Raw genomic sequence first — 21,614 nt, 5'->3', positions numbered from 1 at the left:
GTGGCTGGAAAATTGTCACAGAATGTTGAAGACCACATGACTACAGCAGCGGCCTGACAGCACTGAAGCAGCAGCAACCAAGCGGTAGTGAAATTGCCACAACTTTCTCAAATTTCATTCTCTCAGGAGTAATGAGTCCCAGTATTCTGTAACTTAAGGCATGTCAGGTTAAGTAGGGAACATGCAGGGCATCAGTAAAGACTCCTGAGGACATTTGGGGGCATATAGCCACCAAATTGTCTTTCTCAATTTAGAATATTTGCTGTGTGAACAGAAAATGTAATTTTTTTTGGTAAACAGAGTTTGAATACTTGCAGATTTAGAATATAAGTCCTATTCATAGAAGCCAGCTTGTAAATGGGTATTTTTTCCTGTAAGTATGGTACTTTGATCAGCAGAAAATTGGAAATGTATGGGATGCTGCTTGTTTGGAATGAGACTGAAGATGGTGACCTTCAATCTCAACTCCCCTTTAAATTATCTATACAAAGTGTACAAAAGAGCTGCAAAATCTGCCTGCATAAACAACGAGCGTCTATCTCATGAAAGTTTTTGGATCAGCAGTCATCCATAAGTGGAAGATTACCCTCTTTGAAAAATAATTGTAATAGGAACAAGTTCTGATTACTAGAAATCTGACTGCAGAGGAAAAACACAATTCCAAATATTTCAATCAAAAACTATAGATCAGGGATGTCACTGCTGTCTTAATTCAGTCACAAATTTTTCAGTCACATAACTTTTCCAAGAATACATTGAAAATAAGGTAACAGAATGTTGATACTGTTTTATTTTAGGAAATGGCTGGATGTGGGTTACTACTTTATTTTTTAAAAACTGCAGTGTAGATAACTTGTCTTTTTTTTTTTTTCCTGGAAGGCTTTTTCTGTTTTCTAATGCAACTGAAATGGGCTGGAGAATTCCGCAAGTCACCAGCCTGTGAGAAAATCAGTGCAACTACCATGCTATTGATGCAAAACTGATGCCCACAGCAGCGTTCACTGTCCCTTGCTCTGAAGTTATCTTACGCAGACCCTTTGAAGATTACATCTTTACTAACTGTAATTTTTTTTTCTTCTACTGTTTTTAATGCGTTATCTTTTCTTACATCCTGCCAATCTGGAATGGAGTAGCATAGAAATATTAGTATAATAAATAAACAACGCTTATTTGTTTTTCAGGTCCGCTGAAGTGGCCGCATATGTCCTTGATGCTTATGTAAGACATGTTTCACTATAAAAGAAAGTCTCTGTACATCTCTGAGCATTACCAGGCAAACAAATATGCATCAAGCTGAACCTCAAGGAAAGTTCTGGAAAATTGGTTCCAGGCACATCTTTCATCTGATTATTATGTTTAAGCCTGCAAGAGAGTTATACTGAAACCTATGAGGAAGGAATACAGTTTTGCATTCATACTTGGACATATCCAACATTTTTTATCCCTTCAAAGATCTTATGAATTAGATCATTCTTTCCCTCAAATTTACAAAACAAGAAATGAGACTAGAAACAGTCCCAATGGAAGCAGAAACCAAAAAATGAGAAAATTCCAAAAAGGAAAGAAGAATTTCAGCCTGGGTTTAATCCATTTCTGTGCTGTAAAGAGGTAGAATATTTTCCAAGAATTATTGATCCCAACTCTCAACCATTTTATTGTGCCCCCACTTATAAAAAGATGTTATAGAAATCTTTGGGGCAAAACCTGTTTTCTGAATGAAATGTCCCCTCCACTGATTTAAGTAAGTGAGGGTCCTAGAGCTATTAGCTCCATAAGAATTATGGCTTTTTCAGCCCACAGGAATAATGTTTTTTTGATTGGTCTGTTAAGCTTCTGTGTTGATAGTTCTGTGTGCAGTGAAAAAAATAATACACTTTTTTTTACCAAAGAAAATACAATTCGAAAATGCATGTGCCCTGATAGTATTAATGACTGTGATTATAGCTTAGCAAATCTAATTTGTAACTGTATGACTGTTTTGCCCTACACAGCAGACAAAACCTACTATAATAATTTGGTAATTTGGTTCACTGAAACTAATATGTTGAGAATCCTGTTAAATGTTACATCAGTGCACAATCTAAAACTCTCACTTTGTGGCACTATTCCTTTGACAACAAAATATTTGACCATTTGGGGATTACAAAAATTACAGATAAGAAGCGAGAATAATGGCCAATTAAAACAGCAAAGTTTAACAATCTCTACTAGTTGTGACAATGGAGCCCAAAACAAGTTGATGCCATACAAAGACAAAAGCATGATTACTCATGTTGCTGTTTTGGACACATCTCTTTTCAATGACAGTGGCCCATTGAAAGCATACAGTGTAGAAAATATTTCTAACACTTCAAACCAGTTTCCATATTTGGACAATTTTTTTATTCCAAGTAACAAAAGTTGTATCGTAACATTCATTTATTAACACACAACTCTTGGCCATTTCTATAATGTAAACATTATAAATTGGGCATCCTGAGATATTGTAGAAAGTAAACTTCTGTTGCTCTTTATATTACAAATAACAACAACAAGAACAACAACAACAGGGAGATGAATAAACTTTAGTCCTAATAGCTCCTATTTCAATATAATTTACAGAATGCTATAGAATATTCTAGCTTAATTCAATCCCAGAACCAAGCCTTTAACTCTGATAAACAATAATTGTTCAATCCATGTTATACAAAAAATGTTGGCTAATTTGTTCCATATAGGCATATGGGGGATAATATTTAAATTCTTCTGAGAAATGTAGCATTTCTGATACTTTGTATGTGTACCTTGGGAGTTGATGTTGATGTCTGGCAGTTACTCTGAACAAGTCCCTATAGTTTTCTAGGCAAAATTTTGGAAGTGATTTGCCATTGCCTTCTTCCTAGGACTGAAAGAGTGACTGACCCAAAGTCACCCAGCCTTGGTGACTGTTGGGATCCTTTGTGTCCAAGGTCAGATTAGAATTCATACAGTTCCAATTTCTAGCCTGATGCCTTTAATCACAAAATTGGCACTCTATTTTTATACTGGCCAGAAAATAAATTCAAGTATGTGTATACACACACACAATATACAATATATTTGATAGTAATTCCTAGCAAGTATCCCAGTCCTGGAAAGATTATTCTAATTCTGGAAAACACCTTTGATAAATCAGGCAAGACTAAAAGGAAACCATCTAAAGATAATTACCCTGATCTAACAAATCCTTTAAATTAAAGAATAATATCCCTAAAATGTTTTTTTAAAGTCTAGATTTCAAAATTTCAGCAGGTTTCATTGTACACTTTACAGAAAATGGTCCTTATACAAGTAATTAGGGAGAAACCAGTCATATGTTTCCATGTATGCATGGAGTGATTGTAGCTGTATTTAGGAGTCTCACAGCCCATGGATAAAAGCTGTTTTTAAACCTATTTGTCTGGCTGGCTATAATTCTGTGTCTTCTGCCCGATGGTAAAAATGAGAAAAGACACTGACCGGGATGTGAATCATCCCTAAGTATTTTCCTTACTCTGCTGAAACAGTGAGACTTGGTGATGTTGTCCAGTGATGTTAGGGGGCAACCAATGGTTTCTTGTGCCAAATTTATCACTCCGTAGTGCTTTCCTGTCCGCAGCTGTTGAACCAGCGTACCATACTGTTATACAGCATGTGAGGACACCTTCTATTGTAGACCGATAGAAAAAGGTCACCAGCTGTTCTTCCACCTGATTTTTCTGCAGGACTCTAAGGAAATGAAGTCTCTGTTGAGCCTTCCAAACCACCGGGGATGAGTTGTATTTCCAGGTGAGGTCTTGACTAATAAGCACTCTCAAGAATTTAAAAGAGGAAACCCCCTCCACACAGCCCCCTTTGATATACAGTGGGGCAAGTTGCTCTCTGTGTTTCCAGAAATCCAGCATAATCTCCTATGGCGTTCATAACTTATATTTCCCAGAAAAATGTCAAGAACTAATGGATTAGGATCTATGTCGTTGACTCAACAGCAGAAACTATACAGCAGGTTGTCAAATTCCCGGGCCATGGGCCAGATGCGCTGGCCACATCCATGCCCGGGTTAGTGAAGGGGAAAAAAGTCCTGATACATCACATGATGCTGCCGTGACATGAGTTTGACATCCCTGCTATTGAGGGAATTGGAATCATAGTGGATAATCACTTAAATATGAGCCAGCAGTATGTGGTAGCCACCAAAAAAGCCAGTGCAATCCTAGATTACATTAATAGACAGATAGAATCAAGATCATATGAAACATTAGTACTGCTATATAAGGCTTTGGTAAGACCACACTTGGAATGCTGCATCTAATTTTGGTCACCACAATATAAAAAGAGTGTCCGGTTGAGACTCTGGAAAGAGTGCAGAGAAGAAGAACAAGATGATTTAGGGGGCTGGAGGCTAAAATATAAACAGTTGGAGTATCTGGGTAGTCTAGTGAAAAGAAGGACTATGAGTGACACGATACCAGTGTTCCAATATTTGAGGGGCTGCCACAAAGAAGAGAGGGTCAACCTATTTTCCAAAGCACCAGAAGGAAAGACAAAAAGCAATGGATGGAAACCTAATCAAGGAAAGAAACAACCTAAACATAAGGAGAAATTTTCTGATAGAGAACAATAAAGCAGTGGAATGGCTTGCCTTCAGAAGTTGTGGGTGCTCCATCACTGAGGCTTTTAAAAAGAGATTGGATAGCCATTTGCTAAAATTGTATTGAGTGGTGGATTGAAGTAGAAGACCTCCGAGGTCCCTTCCAACTCTGTTATTCTGTCTTAATGCATTACATTCAAATATTATTGTATTGATTACAGATAGAAGCACAGAGAAAACAATCCTATTTTAGAATTAAGCATAAATTTTGAATTATGATTTAGATATGCAATGAACTGAACACTAGAAATTGCATTTTATACCACAATAATAATGTAAACAAATAAAAATGTGCAATGTTATTAGAAAAAGGTTTAATGTTTTTAATCATCATCAATTGTGAATGATTGTTTTTTAACTTTGTTGTACACTGCCCAGAGTCACTTCTTTTGCGAAATGGACACCTACATAAATTTGAAAAATAAATAAACACCAAAGAAGTATTCCATACCCTGCCAAACTTTTAAAGATGGGATGCCTTAAACTCACTTTATGTGATATAGTGTACTTACTTTAGTGATATGCATAGGTAAAAATTCAACGTTTGTGTATAACATGAACAGGTGAATTGTATTACCATGATTAAGTGTACATGTGTGTCATATTTGACAGATTTATTAACTGTACTGTATGTAAAGGGATTTGTTAATATGTTACATGAATGATTGAGGACATTAGAAATATCAATCTCGCAAAAAGGAAATATTTTAAAAACAACAAAACTAAACATCAAGGTTTCTTCCAATTGTATGATTTAAGAATTTTCTTTTAATTCCACTAACTTAGTAATATTCGTTGAGATATTTTTTACAATCCTAAACACAGTAAAAAGTGAATGATCAAATTTCCAATTATTCCCATGGATTATTTTATCCATACATTCTTCTCTTCCCCCCACATTATATTGTTGTTAATCCTGATATTTGATATAATATTTGTACAGTATTAATAAAATTGACAGATTGTTTAAAAACTTAAAGACTATTAGAAATAAAAATCAATATTATACGCATATTTTTGTCTTCATAAAAAACTTAGGATATTAGGAAAAAATGGCTGATTACATCAAAGTATTTATTGTACAATGAAAGTTTCAGTTTTGAGCTGATTACTTAGTACTGAAATTTCCATTGTATGATTGCTACATACTGTATGTATATGTCTTTGGGTATGTCTGTGTATAGAAAAAAGTAAAGAAAAATACTGTAGATAAGTGATACCAATTTAACAGGAATGAAAAAACCTTTAATTTTTTTTTAAAGGAAAATAGAAAAAAAGCTATTAGGTTTCTAACTATTCATCAGTTCAATTCCCACCAGCTCAAGCTTGACTCAGCGTTCCATCCTTCTGAGGTTGGTAAAATGAGGACCCTGATCAGTGGGGGCAATATGCTGACTCTGTAAACAGTTTAGAGAGGGCTGTAAAGCACTGTGAAGCGGTATATATAAGTCTAAGTGCTATTGCTATTCACTTTTTGTAGATATGCTAATTTATAATATTGTACATATTAGTAGCCATACTGCGTTTCTATTTGACATCCTGTGTGCTGTATTGTATATATGGAAACCATTCTTGCTTAAATTTGATTAAACCTCTATTGTGTATGTATATTAGTTTTGCAGCATATTTTCAAAATTTAAGCTCCCAATCGATAAAAATATTCCCAATCAGATATTGTCATTACTATATTTTTCTTCCAATGTTATGCAAAATTTATTTTTGTTGCTGTAACCATGTATCTCATTGTTTCTTGCTGATTTTTTTCTGAGGTTATACCTAGTAAAAAAAAGGTAATTTCATTACAAATTTAAATTCCAAAATTTTCTGCATTGTACTCTGTATATCTTTCTAGTTGTTTGGGATTATTTTACATGTCCAGCGCATGTAATAAAGAGTTCCTTCTATTTCATAGCATTTCAAGCATTTGTTGTAGTATGATCTGTCTCTCAGGTACTATTGAGAGTTGTATATTATTTGAAAATATTTGGTACCAATTTTCCTTTAAGTTATCATTTGGCGTATATTTTAGAGTCAATAATTCAATAATTATTGAATTAATAAGTCAATAATTGACTTATTAAGTCAATAATTCTTCCTATTCTTGTGTCTTGTGTTTAACTATTTGTTAAAAATTGAATTCATTTTATCATACAGTTTCATTATATTTTCAATTGCCATTCTAAATGTTTTAATAATATCCATTATTTAAACATTTTAATAATATCCATTGATTTTTCTTGGGTTGCTTGTGGGATTTAACTACATTGTATGAAATTGTTTCTCTTTCATATAAATTTTATTGAATTTACAATTAAAAAAATAACATAACAACATTACATAAGAAACAGAGAGAAAAAAGAAGAAAGAAAGAAGAGAAAGAGAGAGGAAAAAAAAAAAAAACGCTCGGTCTTGCGACCGAAAAGGAGAAGAAGAAGTATAAAGAGAGAAAAACAAAAACAAAAAAACAAAGAGACGGAAGAAAAAAAGAAAATACGTTAAAACCAGACAAATATTCTTTTTTGACAGTCTACAAGATCCAATTCTCCTACCTTACTTTAAATATACACATCTTATCGCTATTTATGGATATTTATGCTTATTTATGCTCATTAAACCGTTTATCTCTGATATAACCAATTATACCATGCATTCCAATTATTATCAAATGCTGAAGACTCTTTATTTTTAAGAGCTATGGTTAAATTGTCCATTTCTGCATGAGTCACATATTTTCTGAATGACCAATTGATCTGTAGGTAAACGGGATGATTTCCAGCACTGGGCAAATGCTAATCTGGCGCAGTTAGAATATGAATTATTATGTATTTCGTCTTTTTAGGAAAATGTTTATCAGAGATCCCTAGTAGGAAGAACTCTGGTTTGTATTCAATTTGATCTTTGGTTATCTCCTCCAGCCATTTTCTAATTTTTTGCCAGTATTTCTGGGCTTCTTTACAGGTCCACCACATATGAAAGTAGGTTCCCTCTATGTTTTTACATTTCCAACATTTTGGACTAGAGTTTGGGTTCATTTTCGCTAACCTCGAAGGGGTAAGTGCCATCTATATAACATTTTATACATATTTTCTTTTGTACGCCGCAGATTTCGTAATCTTAATGATTCTATTCCAGATCTTTTCCCATTCTGTTAATGTAATGCTTCTTCCAATATTCCTACTCCACATTATCATGTTCCCTTTCACTATCTCTTGCTCTAATTCTACCTCCAATAAATATTTATAAAATTTAGAAATATTCTTTTTATTTGATCCTAATAAGATTTTATCTAAGTGTTGTAATTTGCTATAAATTCCAAACTCTTTGATATCTTGTTTGTATCTACTATGGATTTGTATATATAACCACTGATCAATTTTAAATCCCTGTTCCTGTAAGTCCTGTCGAGTTCTTAGTTTCCTAAAGGATCTAATAAATCTTTATATTTAGTCATTTTTGTTATATCCAAATTGTTGGGATGAACCATTGCCTCCATTGTTGAAAGCCAAATCGGAATTTTTAAATAATGTTTTTACATATTTTTTCCAATTAGTTAATAGTGAATCTCTAATAAGATGTCTATGAAAGTACGCCTGTTTAGTTTTCCCACATCCCATAGAAATGCGTGCCATCCTCTCTGAAGGTCGTGCCCTTCCAAGGCTAGAGTTCTTTTATTCACGTAAATTGACCCAGTCTTTTAACCATAGTAAGTTGGCTGCCCAATAATATAATTCCCAGTTTGGAAGCGCTAGCCCACCTCTACTTTTTGCATCTTGTAAGGCCTTAATACTGATTCTAGCTTTTTTCCCTTGCCAAATAAATTTAAGAGTTACCTTATTTATATCATCAAAAAAATTTTTGATAATTTTATTGGGATTGTCTGGAATAAGTAAAGGAGTTTTGGTAAAATGTTCATTTTGATTGTGGCAATCCTGCCCAGTAAAGAAAGCTGCAACTTATTCAAGATTCTAGATCTTTCTTAATTTGCTGTAACAGTTTATCATAATTATTCTCTTTGAGTGATTTACTATGTGGTGTTAACCATATGCCTAAATATTTGACCTTTTTGTTGCCTGTATCCCCATGGTTTTTTCTAATTCTTTCCTCTGGTTCTCTGTTAGATTTTTAGTCAGTAATTTCGTCTTATTTCTGTTGATCTTTAGTCCTGCTACTGAACCATATTGTTCTAGTTCTTTTATTAGATTATGTCCCTTCTCCATGGGATCCTCTAGGAAGAAAACCATATCATCTGCAAACGCCTGTAATTTATATTCCTCTGCCTTGACCCTAACCCCTTGAATTTCAGGATTTTGTCTTATCCGCGTTAACAATGATTCTAAAGCAAATATAAATAAGAGGGGTGAGAGAGGGCAACCCTGTCTAATGCCCTTTTCAATGCTTAGTGGGCCTGTTTGTTCACCATTAATTAGTATATTGGCTTGTTGGGTATTGTAAATTGTTGTGATAATATTCTCGAATTTAGTGCCCAGATTCATGTTATAGATTTTTTGTATTAAGAAGTGCCAATGTAAGTTATCGAATGCTTTCTCCGCATCTAGAAACAAGAGTGTAAATTGTTTCTCTGGATGAGCTTCATAATATTCTAAGACGTCAATAACGGTTCTTAAATTGTTTTTAATTTGGCGGAATGGAAGGAAACCATTTTGGTCTTCATGAATGTATAAATTTAAAACTTGTTTTACTCTATTCGCAATAATTGAGGTAAATAATTTATAATCGGCATTTAAAAGTGAGATTGGTCTATAATTGTTGATATATCTGGCATCCACATCCTCCTTCGAATTAACGCAATCAACGCCTCCTCCATGAGTCTGGCATTTTGGCAGCCGAAGTACTTCATTAAACACTTCCAGCATCAGAGGCCCTACTAAATCTAATGTGGCTTTATATAATTCTACTGAATCCCATCTGGACCAGGGGATTTATTATTACATTGATTTTCCATTGCAGATTTTAACTCAGACCATGTAATATCCTTATTTAGTAATTCTTTGTCTCCTTCCCCTATTGTTTTATCATTCGTATTCTCCAGATAAGTTCTTATTTTATCCTCATTGATTTCTTCTTTTTTATATAATCTTTGGAAATAGTTTAATATAATATCCTTTTTCTTCTCAATCTCATGTTGTGGGATGCCTTTCTCATCTATTAATTGGTGTATCAATCTCTTTTCTTTTTCTTTTTAAGTTTATAAGATAGCCATCTTCCTGGTTTATTGGCGTGTTCAAAATAATTTTGTTTGGACCTTCTCAAGCTAACTTCTAATTTATCTTGTTCAATTAAATTCAGCTTATGTTTGGCTAGTATTAACTGATTTTGTAGTCCTTGGGTCTTAGGGGTTTTTGTAATTGTGTTTCTAAGTCTTGGATTTGTTGTTGTAACGCTGCTTTTGTTGGGCATAAATTCTCTTGTTTCTCATAGCATTATAGGAAATTGTTGTGCCTCTTATAATTGCTTTCATAGTATCCCAAATGTTCTGTTTTGAAGTTGTTTCATTATTATTATCTTTTAGAAAATAATTTAGCTCCTCTTTCAGTTTATTAATATACTCTTCTTCGTTTACAATTTGGTTATTTAGTGTCCATCTTTTTTTTATTCGTCTCCTATCCCTCCAAATTAGCTGTATTGGGTTATGATCAGCCCATTCATTCGGTAGAATTTTGATTTCTTTTTATTTCATTAGCCAAGTCCAAATCCATCCAAGCCATATCTATTCTGGTCCAAGTCTTATGTGGGTTAGAATAATATGTAAATTGTTTTCCTTCAAGATTCCGTTCCCTCCATAGATCTTTTAAATTTAACTCTCTCAACATTTCCTTACATGCTGCAGAGAGTTCCTTTTCCCCTTCTTGTTTTTCCCCATATTACTATGGTCTTTCTGGTAGTCTGCAATGGAGTTAAAATCGCCAATCAAGCAAATGTTTCTTTTTTCAAAGCCTACTATTTTTTGGTGAAGGTGTTTAAAAATTTCCCCTGGTCATCATTTGGGGCATAGATTGCTACAAGTAAAAATGTGATGTGGTTTATCCAAACTTGTATAACCAGAGTTCTTCCTTCGGGATCCGACCAGATTAGTTCTGCCTTTACATCTTGTTTTACATAAATTGCAATTCCCTTTTTCTTGTGTTGGTCGGCCGGTGCTGTAAAAAGTTTACCTAATTTTGGACAAATTAGATATCTTTCGTCATTCTTCGAAATATGTGTCTCTTGAAGACATATTATATCTGCGTTATGTTGAATAAGTTTTGAGAATATCCTTTTTCTTTTTAATAATGAATTTAATCCGTTTATATTGATGGAGAGCAACTTCTTCCCCTCCACCATTTATCTACTTCTGCTTAGATTTTTGCCTAGTAATGATTCGGTTCTCTTGTTGTTGTTGTTGTGGGATTTGCTCTTCTCTCCCATGTTGTGGATTATCACTTCTTGAAATTGAAGAAAGTCGTTCCTTTTGGGTTCTGTGATAATATCGGACCTCCTGTGGTCTTGTTTTAGGTTCTTCTTTGGTGGGTTGACTATTCTTATCTGTGAGCTGTTGATGAAAAACTTGGGCCTGTTCTATCGATTCTATTTTGATTTTCCTCTCTTTCCATGTAATTAACATCCTTCCGGGATTAACCATTTAAAATGGATTCCTTCTTTATTTAAATCATTAGCTAAAAATTTATAATCTTGTCTTATCATCCTCACTTTCTTTGGAATTTGTTTTAAAATCCTAATTTCTCTGCCCTTATATGATATTGTTTCCTCCTAGACATTTTCAAAATTAAATCCTCAGACATCTCCTAGAGAAGCGGATATGAATTTCTCTTGGACAGTTGTTACGCCTGGCGTAGCTTGTGCTAACCCTATATACCTCATCAAACTCTTTAATTAGATCATCTTTTTCCTTTCCTAGCCATTCAGCCAATATTTCTGCCATCAAATGTTCCAATTCTTCATTTTTGGCTTCCGCCACATTCTGGAATCTTAAATACGCCATTGCTTTGTCCATCTCGAGGTGGATCAGAGAGTCTTCCGTTTCTCTAAGTACATTTTTAAATTCCTCATCCATCCTTTCAAAGTTAGACTCCATGCGTGTTGTTCTACTCTCTATATCTTTATTTTCACTTCGTTTCTCTCCATGGCCTGCTGTAGAGACCCTATCTTACCCTCCACCTTCGCTATATCCGCTTTCATTTCAGCCTTCATTTTCCCCATCTCATCTTTCAATTCACTTATATCTGCTCTAGTTTCCTTGTGATTATTAATCATCATTTCTTGCATTTTAGATATAGCTTCCTGCAAGGCTAATATGGAAGTTTGTATATTAATATTGGGGACATTGGGCTGCTTTTCCCCTATTAAAGACTCCTCGATAGTTTTTGAGATGTTGGTGGGGTGGCTGTCAACGTAGTCGATAGGGTCGGGATAGCCTTCTTTCCTGTTTTTAAGGCCATAGTTGTTGTGGATGTCATCTCTCTAAGTATTTGTTTTTGTTGATGCACAATATTAAATATATTATCCCAAATCACCATTCAGTATTTGGGTTCTGTACTTGAAAGACTATTCACGTATTTCAATTTTATATCTCACTCCACAGTCTTTTCCCCTATATCATAAATAGAGATCTGCAACAATATTCTAGTCAATGTAATAAGAAAATTGGTCAACAATAGTACATCAATTAACACTTTAAGGAATTAATCTTAAATGTCGTAAGTAGTCTAAATAATTTATAAATAGGTTATATCAACAAAGTTTATCCCTTTTACTATTAATACTTACAACAGTAAACTCTTAACTCTTTGATAATAGTGTATCCTCCTCTTCCCCCCAGTAAGTAAAATTATGTAAAGTGTTTAGGAGATACAATAGGGAGGCAAGGGCAAGATAATAAGAGAAGGGGTAGAAGAGAGATTACCACAGCTTCAGAAAATCAACAAACAAACAACCACAAGGAAGTCATCTTAAAGAGAAAATAGTGCCAACTTAGTAAACTTAAGTAGTACCACGTAATAAAGAGAGCAAATTGGGTGAGCTAAAGTTCCATCTTCCAGCTAGGTTTCTTTTCAGCCTTCCAATCAGCAAATGGTGAAAAGTGCTGACTAATCTGCAGTCCCAAAACCGTCTTTACTAGCGTTCTGTTCGCCTCTGGCTTCTTCCTCTTGCTGCTGCTTCTTTCTTTGCTTTCCAACTTTTAAATCCACATACAAATCTTCCAAAGTCCAATATAATGCTCAATTTATCTTCTCCCAATATTAAGTAGATGTAATAGTAATAGTCATGTTGTGCTCAGACCAGTTCCGGATCTCCAATCTCCAGGTTTTAGCAATCTCTCTCTTTCCCCAAAGCTTCCCCAATTGCTTTTCTGGCCGCTCTCCGCCCGACTTCCAAGAGGTGCTTATCACAACCAGGAGAGAAGAATTTATGCTATCATTCTTCTGTCATTCTACTCCCTTCAGACTTCAAAGAATCCAAGATATAAACCGTTTCTCTGTTCCTCTTACTGGATCTCGCAGGCTGTCACTGCTTTGCTTATTCACTCAAGTGGCAGACCGATTGGAAGCCGCCATAAAATGACAGCTTACTCTTTAGCGCCGAGCTCGGGAGCTTCCTCTTCACTGTTGGGGAGTTGCCTTCCCCTCTGCAGCTCGAGGATCTCCACGTTGACACGAACCTCTCCGGGTTCATGTATCCCTGGGGATCGCTCCTGACGCCAGAAAAGGTGTTCGAAGCCTGCACCAGACTTCTTCACCTCCGATCTCCTGTCCTCCCACTTGATGAATCCCGTATGAAATTGTTTCTCAAAGATTTTATTTATACTGCATAAAAATCTTATCTGATTGCTAAATCTCTTATATTATGCTACTCTGTTAAGGTCAAATAGCAGAATAATCAGCAACTAAGAGTCTGCTGCCCCCTAGTAATAAAAAAGCAGGGTTCCAAGTATTATTAAAGAAGTGAAAAAGCTATAATATGAATGAGAAACAGCAATTTATTTGTTTTAAAAACGAACTGTACAACAAACTGTATTCCTCACTGCATTTAATATTGGGTAACATGATACAATAAATAATGAGACAAACTTGTTTTTCATAGAAAAGCACCAGAGCATATTGTAATGGATCTGTAAATTATTCTATTGAGAGTTTTATCTTTAATCAGATAGGACTGTGACTATTCTTTATCTTCTTTTTTGTTTTCTTTTGCTAGCATGCCAGGTGTAACTTAAAACAATGATTCATGGCCTTACCAGCATGCAATTAGATAATAGCTATGCACATGATATTGTTTCTCCTTATTGTGTCATACATATTTTTCTATTATATTCATTAGTTTCTCATGATGTATGCATAAATCATGTAGTAGAAATAAGTGGATTTTTTTTCTTAAGGATACAGCACATTACAATTCTCATTCATTTTGGGATATCAAAACAACACAATCATTTTTCCTTGTACTCATCCATCTTCTCAATTCTCAATCTCCATAGGGCTGAGACAACTGAGTGGGATGTCTGGTTGGGACAACTGATTCAAAGGTAACTCCCCACCAAACCAATAGTATATTATAAAATTTTAATATAACCTATTGTTGCAAAGAGATTTCATTAAATTTGACCTTACACCATCTGCATTACAAAATTGATGTGTATGGCAATTGTTGCAGCAAAAACTTGATATACCAAATATGCCATCGATTTAATGAACATTACTCAGTTAAATGACAATGAAGTCAAAACCAAATTTTATCAGCTCTAACAAGTCCATTAAGCCAAGATTTTAGTGTATTTTGTTCCCAGTAATTTGTAAAATCCCTTGCTGTTTGCCCGGAAATATATTGTATGTTATTTAGCTTATTAAACCAAACGATATTTCGAAAATCTCCCGAGTTTTGTTTTTCCCCAACCTTTCCTATTACCTACTCCTATTAGTATCTTTTCACTATCATTTGTTGGTTGTATCTTAGGTCTTGTGATTGTATCTTATGATTTATGTATGAATTGTCAATCACTTTGTTGCTTATCTACCGGAGATAAATTCCTTGGGTGCCCAATCACATTTGGGCCAATAAAGAATATTCTATTTTATTTTTCATTTCGTTATTAGTATAAGACTAATCGATCGATCACAACGGCAACTTCGCCACCCTTCGGACATTTCTATACACTGGTGACTTTCCCGCCCTTCCACACCCGTTACCAAGGGGCCATTCACGTCACAGGCCTTCCTCCCCTTTCCTCCCCTACGTCTTTTTTTTCCAGTCCCAAAATGGCCGACTTCTCCAATTACCCTCTCGGCGGTGACTCTTGCCTCAATCTATGGTCTAACGAGGCGCTCTAGTCAACAAGGCGAACTCGACTGCAGAGCCCTGTCTGATATTTCTGCCTCTGCCCATGACATCAAAGAGAAAAATTGTCAAATGTGGCGGTGTACGGTAGAGGGCGCTATGACGACTCGTAGGCTGTGACGCTGCTCTTGCTGCAGCAACGGGGAGGGAGCGTGGAGTGACTCGTAGCGTGCGCGCTCTCGGTGCCGTTGCGGTACTTGGTGTTTTCGCGCTTGTCTTCCCCCCCCCCCGCCGCCCCCGATTCTTCTTCAAACCTTCCCGCAACGGCGGCGGTTTGTTGAAGAAGAATGTTCCGCAAGGCACGGCGCGTGAATGTGCGGAAGCGGAACGAGTCTGAGGACGACGACGAAGAGCGAGATGAAGCGTTACCGTCGCAGCTGCTGCCGCCGCCGCCGCCGCCAGGAGGTGATGGGCCTGCTGCAGAACCTGAGCTACCAGCCCCTAAGCCCCCGCTGCTGCCTCTTCCGATCGGTTGCGTCCCTCTGGTCTCCCCCTCCTCCTCCTCCGCCCCCTCCTCCGGCGGAGGCTTCGCTTTTAGCAGTGCTGAGGTGATGGGCCGGGGAGGCCCCAATTTGCCGGGCCCGGAACTGCAGCCGCCGCAACCCCCGATTGCGCTTGTCCCTCTCCCGCCGCCGCCGCCGCCTTCGCAGCAGCTGCCATTGGGAAACAACGGGCACGTGCCTGCGGTTTCTAAGCCGAAGGAGCGGAAAAGGGGCAAAGAATCGGGAGCCCCGCCTGGGATGCCCCGCGGAAGCCGCAACCTGCTCAGCTTCCAGGATGAGGAAGAGGGTAAGCACGCGTCGAGCCGGCTTCTTTTGCAGGAGCTCTTTTTCTTTTGTCCTCCGGGCCTGGTGCGTCGGTTTTTTTTTCTCCCTCGCCCTGCACCCGGCAAACAAGCGCTTATATGCTGGTCACGTTCAAGCTCGACGAGCTCGTTATTCAGAGGTACAGGTAGTCCTCGACTTACAACCGTTCGTTTATACAACGGCACTAAAAAAAGTGACTTATGACCGTTTTCACGCTCAGAGACCATTGCATGTCATCAACATTCAGGTACTTGGCAGTTGACTCATATTTGCAATGGTCTCAGCATCCCAGGGCCATGGGATCACCTTTTGTGACCTTCTGACCAGCAATGAAGATAAATTCACTTAACCGTGTTGCTAAATTAACGACTTTAGTCAGGGGTCTCCAACCACTGGGCCGCGGACCAGTACCGGTCCGTGGAACATTTCCTACCGGGCCGCCGGTTTGCTGGGCGCCGCCATCTTGTTTCAATGAGAAAGTGCTTCTGGGTGAGCTTTTCTGGTTGGAAAGCGGCGTTTGGCTCCTGAAGGAATCCTCGTGCCTTGGTTTCATCGAGGGGGGGGCTTCGAACGAAACTAAGGCGCAAGGATTCTTTCAGCACCCAAGGCAAGTCGAGCCGAGCGACCATCCTGAAGCCGTCCCGAAGCGAAGCCCATCGACAAAGGTACAAAGGAGGAGTTGAAGGTGGCGGGGAGAAGTGGGGGACAGCTGGCTGGCCAGTTGCTTGGCTCGCCTTGCCTTGTCATGCGTGCTGATGCCGGTACCGTGCCACGGATCATTTTGTGATGCCAGTACCGGGCCGTGGCACAAAAAAGGTTGGGGGCCACTGACTTTAGTGATTCACTCAACAACAATGGCAAGAAATGTCACAAAATGGGGCAAAACTCACTTAACAAATGTTTTACTGAAGGACAAAAATGTTGGTCTCAATTGTGGCCCATTAGACTTTTCCAAACAATCCACGTCTACTCTTGACTTTTACCTTATACTTATTTGATACATATTTATATTTCCTTATATTTATTTTGGTCTTTTTCCCAAGCTTACATTATTTGGAAGCATCCCCATTTAGAAAACAGCACACTATATATCAAACGTGGAAATGTTTAAGTTTTGTAGATTGTCTCCCAGGCTAGGGATTTCTTTCGGGTTAGTTGGTTGTGGTTTGGCAAGGCAGTTTAGTTTGGCAAATTCCATTAGGTGTATGCAAATGTAGGGTTGAACTTGATCAGATTTTGCTGTAGTGTCTCTGGCCTCAAAAATACAAAATAAAGCAAAATATTTTAAATTGGACGTATTGAAGATATTTTTGAACAGCGGACCCAGAAGTTACTTTTAAGAGTGCCTACCTTTATAGACAGAATGTTTAAGGTGTAATTAATGGAAGAGGAACAAGTTGTAACTGACAAGATTGAGACTGGTCTGAAACTGGATTTAAAAATAACAGGCTGCAAGCATGCTACCGAAAAATATGTTACATTGGACATACAAAAGAAACCGACTTATGTCTTAATAATTAAAAGAGATAAAAATAAACCAAGAGAGTGACCTGTGTAATTTTCCTATATTGGATTCACAAAAGAGGCTTATTAAGCTTTGAAGAATTTTGTGAGAAGGGATAAAGGAAAAAAGAAAAATAAAGTTCTAAGCCATTATTTGAAGGGCCTAAGGATCAAGATTGTTAAAAGGAATATAAAGTCAGTTAAAAAAAGATACATTATTTCTGGTAGTCCTTAATGGATTTATTGTCCTGGCTTATATACTCTCATGTTTCTAGGCTTTCCTCAATAATGTTCTGTTAGATCTGATGTTTCTGTATCACCTGTCCGTAACCTGATATATCCTGAAAACTGTGTTCTCTACATTTTTTTATCTCTTTAGGTTAGGGAAGTAGGAACTGAAAAACTTAACTTTTTTGATACCTCACTTGTGGAATCCATTTTAAGAATCGTATTTCTACATTGTAAATGTCCAAAATAATCATTTAAGTACTACATTTTTAAAACTATATAATTTTTGTGGGTTGTACTAAGCAACAAGAGTCAAAGCAATTGTTAGTAAATTTTTCAATTGCAAAAGTTTCTTGTGAAGAGTCATGAAAATGACTTTCCAGATATTATTTTATAGCTTTATAAGTACTGTCTAATTTTATTATTCACCTATTGACTAGCAATCTTGGGAGAATTAATTCTTTTTCTTCAACACCTTCATTCTCCTTCACCTCTTATGCTTTCCCATATTTACGTCTCATCTCAGTTGCTAAACTGGGAGAGAGACTACCAAGAGCAGCTTACAGTCTCTAGTAATTTACAACCTAAAGCAGTTTAAGATAAATTGATTTAAGACAAGGAAGTACCTTTCTTTCTTGAGTTTAGCAAATGAGAGTAGCTAATGAATCCATGTTTTATGAATTACACAAATAGAAGCAAGTTTATTCTTCTCATAAAATGGATTAATTAGTTTAGAATTTTCTTTGGCTTCACACGTCCCTGACTTTATTAAGGAAGAAAAGGAGCCTTTCTTCCAGTGTTTCTCTCATATGATGGCTAGAAGGGCTCCTTGTGTTCCAAGTAAAATAGGAGATTGTCTTTTCTAGCTGAAAGAATAAAAATGTGATTTCTCCCAACACCTTTCTACATTAGAATAAAGGCACTGCCTTTTGCTGCACGTGAGATGGATGGGGAAGATTGCATTCTGCATACAGCAGAGTGAAAAGTAACTAGTACGTATATATGTGATATTTGTTCTTCTGGAAATGGAACAGCTTGTAAAAGTGTTGAGAGTTTCGTTTCCCACTTAATCATGCCCAATCTCTAACCAGACCATGTTGTTTTCGGATAATTTGATGTTTCGAAATAAAGTTTTAAAAATGAAAGGGGTCTATTCAGTTGTGTCCTAAGGATGGTTTAGCCCTGAAAAAGGCTGCTTTGCATAGAATATGTCTGAAACGCCTCAGTGGTTCAGTGTATTTTTTCTGAAAAATGCCGGTCTGTGCACTCTTGAATGTTCTGTACCTAAATTAGTGAATTTTCCACATCCCTAGTGGAAGGTTTGGCAATTCACTTGAAACCTCACAGTTTGCTCGGAGAAATCTGGCATTCTGCATTCGGCCAGAATCAGGACATCTTCAGGCTTGCGTTAGTAGTTGTGGCTTCAGAATTTCTGTTTGTTAAAATTATTAGTAGTTATTCTGCTTCAAATTTAACTATTTTATTATTTTTTGTTTTATCAAAGAAACAGAAGTTTTTAAAGTGAAGAAATCAAGTTACAGCAAAAAGATAGTAAAGCTGCTCAAGAAAGAATATAAAGAAGATCTTGAAAAATCAAAGACAAAACCAGAAACAAATTCTTCAGCAGATGGTAATCTTAGTTATATAAGTTGCATGAGGCAAAAATATATATATATTTTGCTTTGTGCTTTGAACTTTCTGAATTGACTGTGTTCTCAGCAGTTCTTCTATAAACTGCTGCAATGTTCTGGTATTCTGACCATGGAAACAATTGTAATTTAGTATTAGTTTTTGGCTCCCTTGCTTTTTGACCTCAGTGCTCCAAGAATAACTGGGCTGATAATCGATATTCGGTGGTAAGAGCCAATGAGCTTGCAGAAAAGCTAATCACATCATTTTTAAAAATTACTCCCAAAATAGAATTGTAACAGATTGAAATCTTTGTTATCTTGTGTTGTTTCTCTATTCATGTTAGGATACCATATAGATATTTGTTGTCTCATGGGACTTTGAACTTTACAAGACAGGAAAGACAGGAATATGTTCATGACGTACTGGCAATATTTTTAAAGAATGATGTTTCTTCTTAAAAGAGACAACAAATAAAATTTAGAATTCCAAAATACAGAAAAAACATATTTTGAACATTTAAAATAAAGTTTTACAAACTTTAAAACTCTTACAGTTCAATGTTTAAATTGTTTAACCAAGTAGGTATTGACCACATGGGATCATAGTGTCTGGGTTTTTTCCATTGCATCAGTAAAGAGCCAATTCAAGTGCTAAGTGTACACATTTCTTTAAACCAATCTTTGAAATTCAGTGTCTTTCTGAGAACATGTCTTTTTCTTGTAATCCACTCACAATAGAGCCATTGTTCATTGGTTGATGCATTCCAAATTTTAGGACTATTCAATTTAATGACATCTTGACATATTAGTTCCTTTGATAAACCCTTATTAAGAATACTAAGAATGTATCATCCAAAGACTTATGCCTAATTTATATATGGTAACATGGCTTCAAATATCTGTAAACAGCAGCTATACAGTTTTTTTCACCATCGGAATAGATTTGAGGCTAAATATGATAAACAGAATCTTTTTTGTAATCTTTATAATATAGCATTCTTTTAAATAATAATACACTATTATGGAGGAATAGCAATAGAAAAGATAAATAATATGTCATCAGCTGTAGTATTATTTTCAGGGACTCTAGGATTTCTTTTCTATTTTTAATGTATATAATTTGAAAATATAATGCACACCCATTCACAAAATAAAATTGCTTATGGGTTGGATCCATGTTCTGCTGTGCATTGGAAATCTCCCATTTGCTGTCCTCAACTTGGAGGGTTGGGAAATAAATTATAAAAGAGAGAACACTTTGAATAAATTATAAAGCAGACTGTATTGCCTCTTAATTGGGCACAGTCAAAGATATTTCTACTAATTAATTCCTGTTGCATCCCATCTGTCAAAATCAACTGAATCTCTTGCCCTAACTTTTCTGCAACAGATAATAAGGCAGAAGTCTGATTCTACAATGGGGAGTAGGTGAAATTTTTGGTTACCTTGGTTCATGAAGGCCCAAACAAATTTTCAGGGGAATTGAAATATGTTTGACAATTATTTCACTTCTGTAAAAACATATTTTAGTGAACACATATATGCAATGTATGTTGTTTTAATGAATTGAATTTAATGCTTCACTGTAATAAAGTGAAATGTGTAAATGTAGTATGTATAAATAACTTTTCCATAAGGAGTTTTGAAGTACTGAATAGATTTGTTTTACAGATGAACAAATTGCAGACAAACTAGGACTTTTTAAAGATACAGTTCAGGAAGATGGGGCTGCAAATAGTGAACAAGGAGAAGAAGAAATGGAAGTTGAAAGTGAGAAGGAAGAAGAAAAAGCAAAAGCTGCAGGAGCATTTTCCACTGCCTTGTCATCTCTAAATGTTCTTCGTCCAGGTTAGCCCATTTCCCTTCATATTTTTCAGGGGTTGAATAATTCTTCCTTGCTTGACAGGTAAAAATAATGTAAATCAATACAGACTACCTTAATAGGGTACTTTTAGAAGAGATCCTTGTTTCCAGAAAATCAGTGTTTCTAGTTCTGTTGGTATGTTTTTCTGTGGTTTTGTCCATTTTGACTAATTTAAAAAGCTAAATATTTTATTTCTTACTTTGGATATATTTAGTTGTAATTCTGTATACAGTGGTACCTCGGTATTCATCATTAATTGGTTCTGGGAGGCACATTGAATATCAGAAACTATGAATACCAAACAATTTATTCCCAGGAGGAACAATGTAGTGAGTCATAAGGCAGCCGAAATTTTTGTTTCTATTCAATGTGTTCAAAATTATTTCCTTAAACCTTTTGTTTGATACTAAATTTTCTATTTTCAGATCTGATATGTTATCTTTTTTATGACTGTTTATTCTGCAATATTAAAATAATTTTAGATCTTTACATATCCACAGAATTGCAAATAGTGTATTAGTTCTCTGTTGAAAGAAAATGAGGGAATGACTGCTGAGGCAGAAAGCAATGGGAGGGGACAAGCT

General features: G+C 36.1%; 2 protein-coding genes across 2 annotated transcripts in view; both read left to right on the top strand.

The window, feature by feature from the left end:
- The first annotated feature begins 1,648 nt into the window (after window positions 1-1,648).
- EPCIP (exosomal polycystin 1 interacting protein) lies at window positions 1,649-2,557 on the top strand. The gene has a single exon (XM_026700589.2). The coding sequence runs from the start codon at window positions 1,781-1,783 to the stop codon at window positions 2,423-2,425; it is 645 nt and encodes a 214-aa protein (XP_026556374.1). The 5' UTR covers window positions 1,649-1,780; the 3' UTR covers window positions 2,426-2,557.
- An 11,074-nt stretch (window positions 2,558-13,631) lies between these two features.
- Window positions 13,632-21,614, top strand: part of PAXBP1 (PAX3 and PAX7 binding protein 1) — a 30,619-nt gene continuing 22,636 nt past the window's right edge. The window contains exons 1-3 of the mRNA XM_026700588.2: window positions 13,632-15,787; window positions 19,040-19,165; window positions 20,838-21,014. Of these exons, the coding sequence (XP_026556373.2) occupies window positions 15,286-15,787; window positions 19,040-19,165; window positions 20,838-21,014 (805 nt within the window). The 5' untranslated portion in view covers window positions 13,632-15,285. The remainder of the gene's footprint in view (window positions 15,788-19,039; window positions 19,166-20,837; window positions 21,015-21,614) is intronic.

The sequence above is a fragment of the Pseudonaja textilis genome, chromosome 7 (genome assembly GCF_049901715.1).
Source record: "Pseudonaja textilis isolate UNSWEBS1 chromosome 7, rPseTex1.2, whole genome shotgun sequence".
In the NCBI taxonomy this organism is placed as follows: Eukaryota; Metazoa; Chordata; class Lepidosauria; order Squamata; family Elapidae; genus Pseudonaja; species Pseudonaja textilis.
The sequence above is the reverse complement of the archived record's forward strand: the minus strand, read 5'-3'. Positions and strand labels throughout refer to the sequence as shown.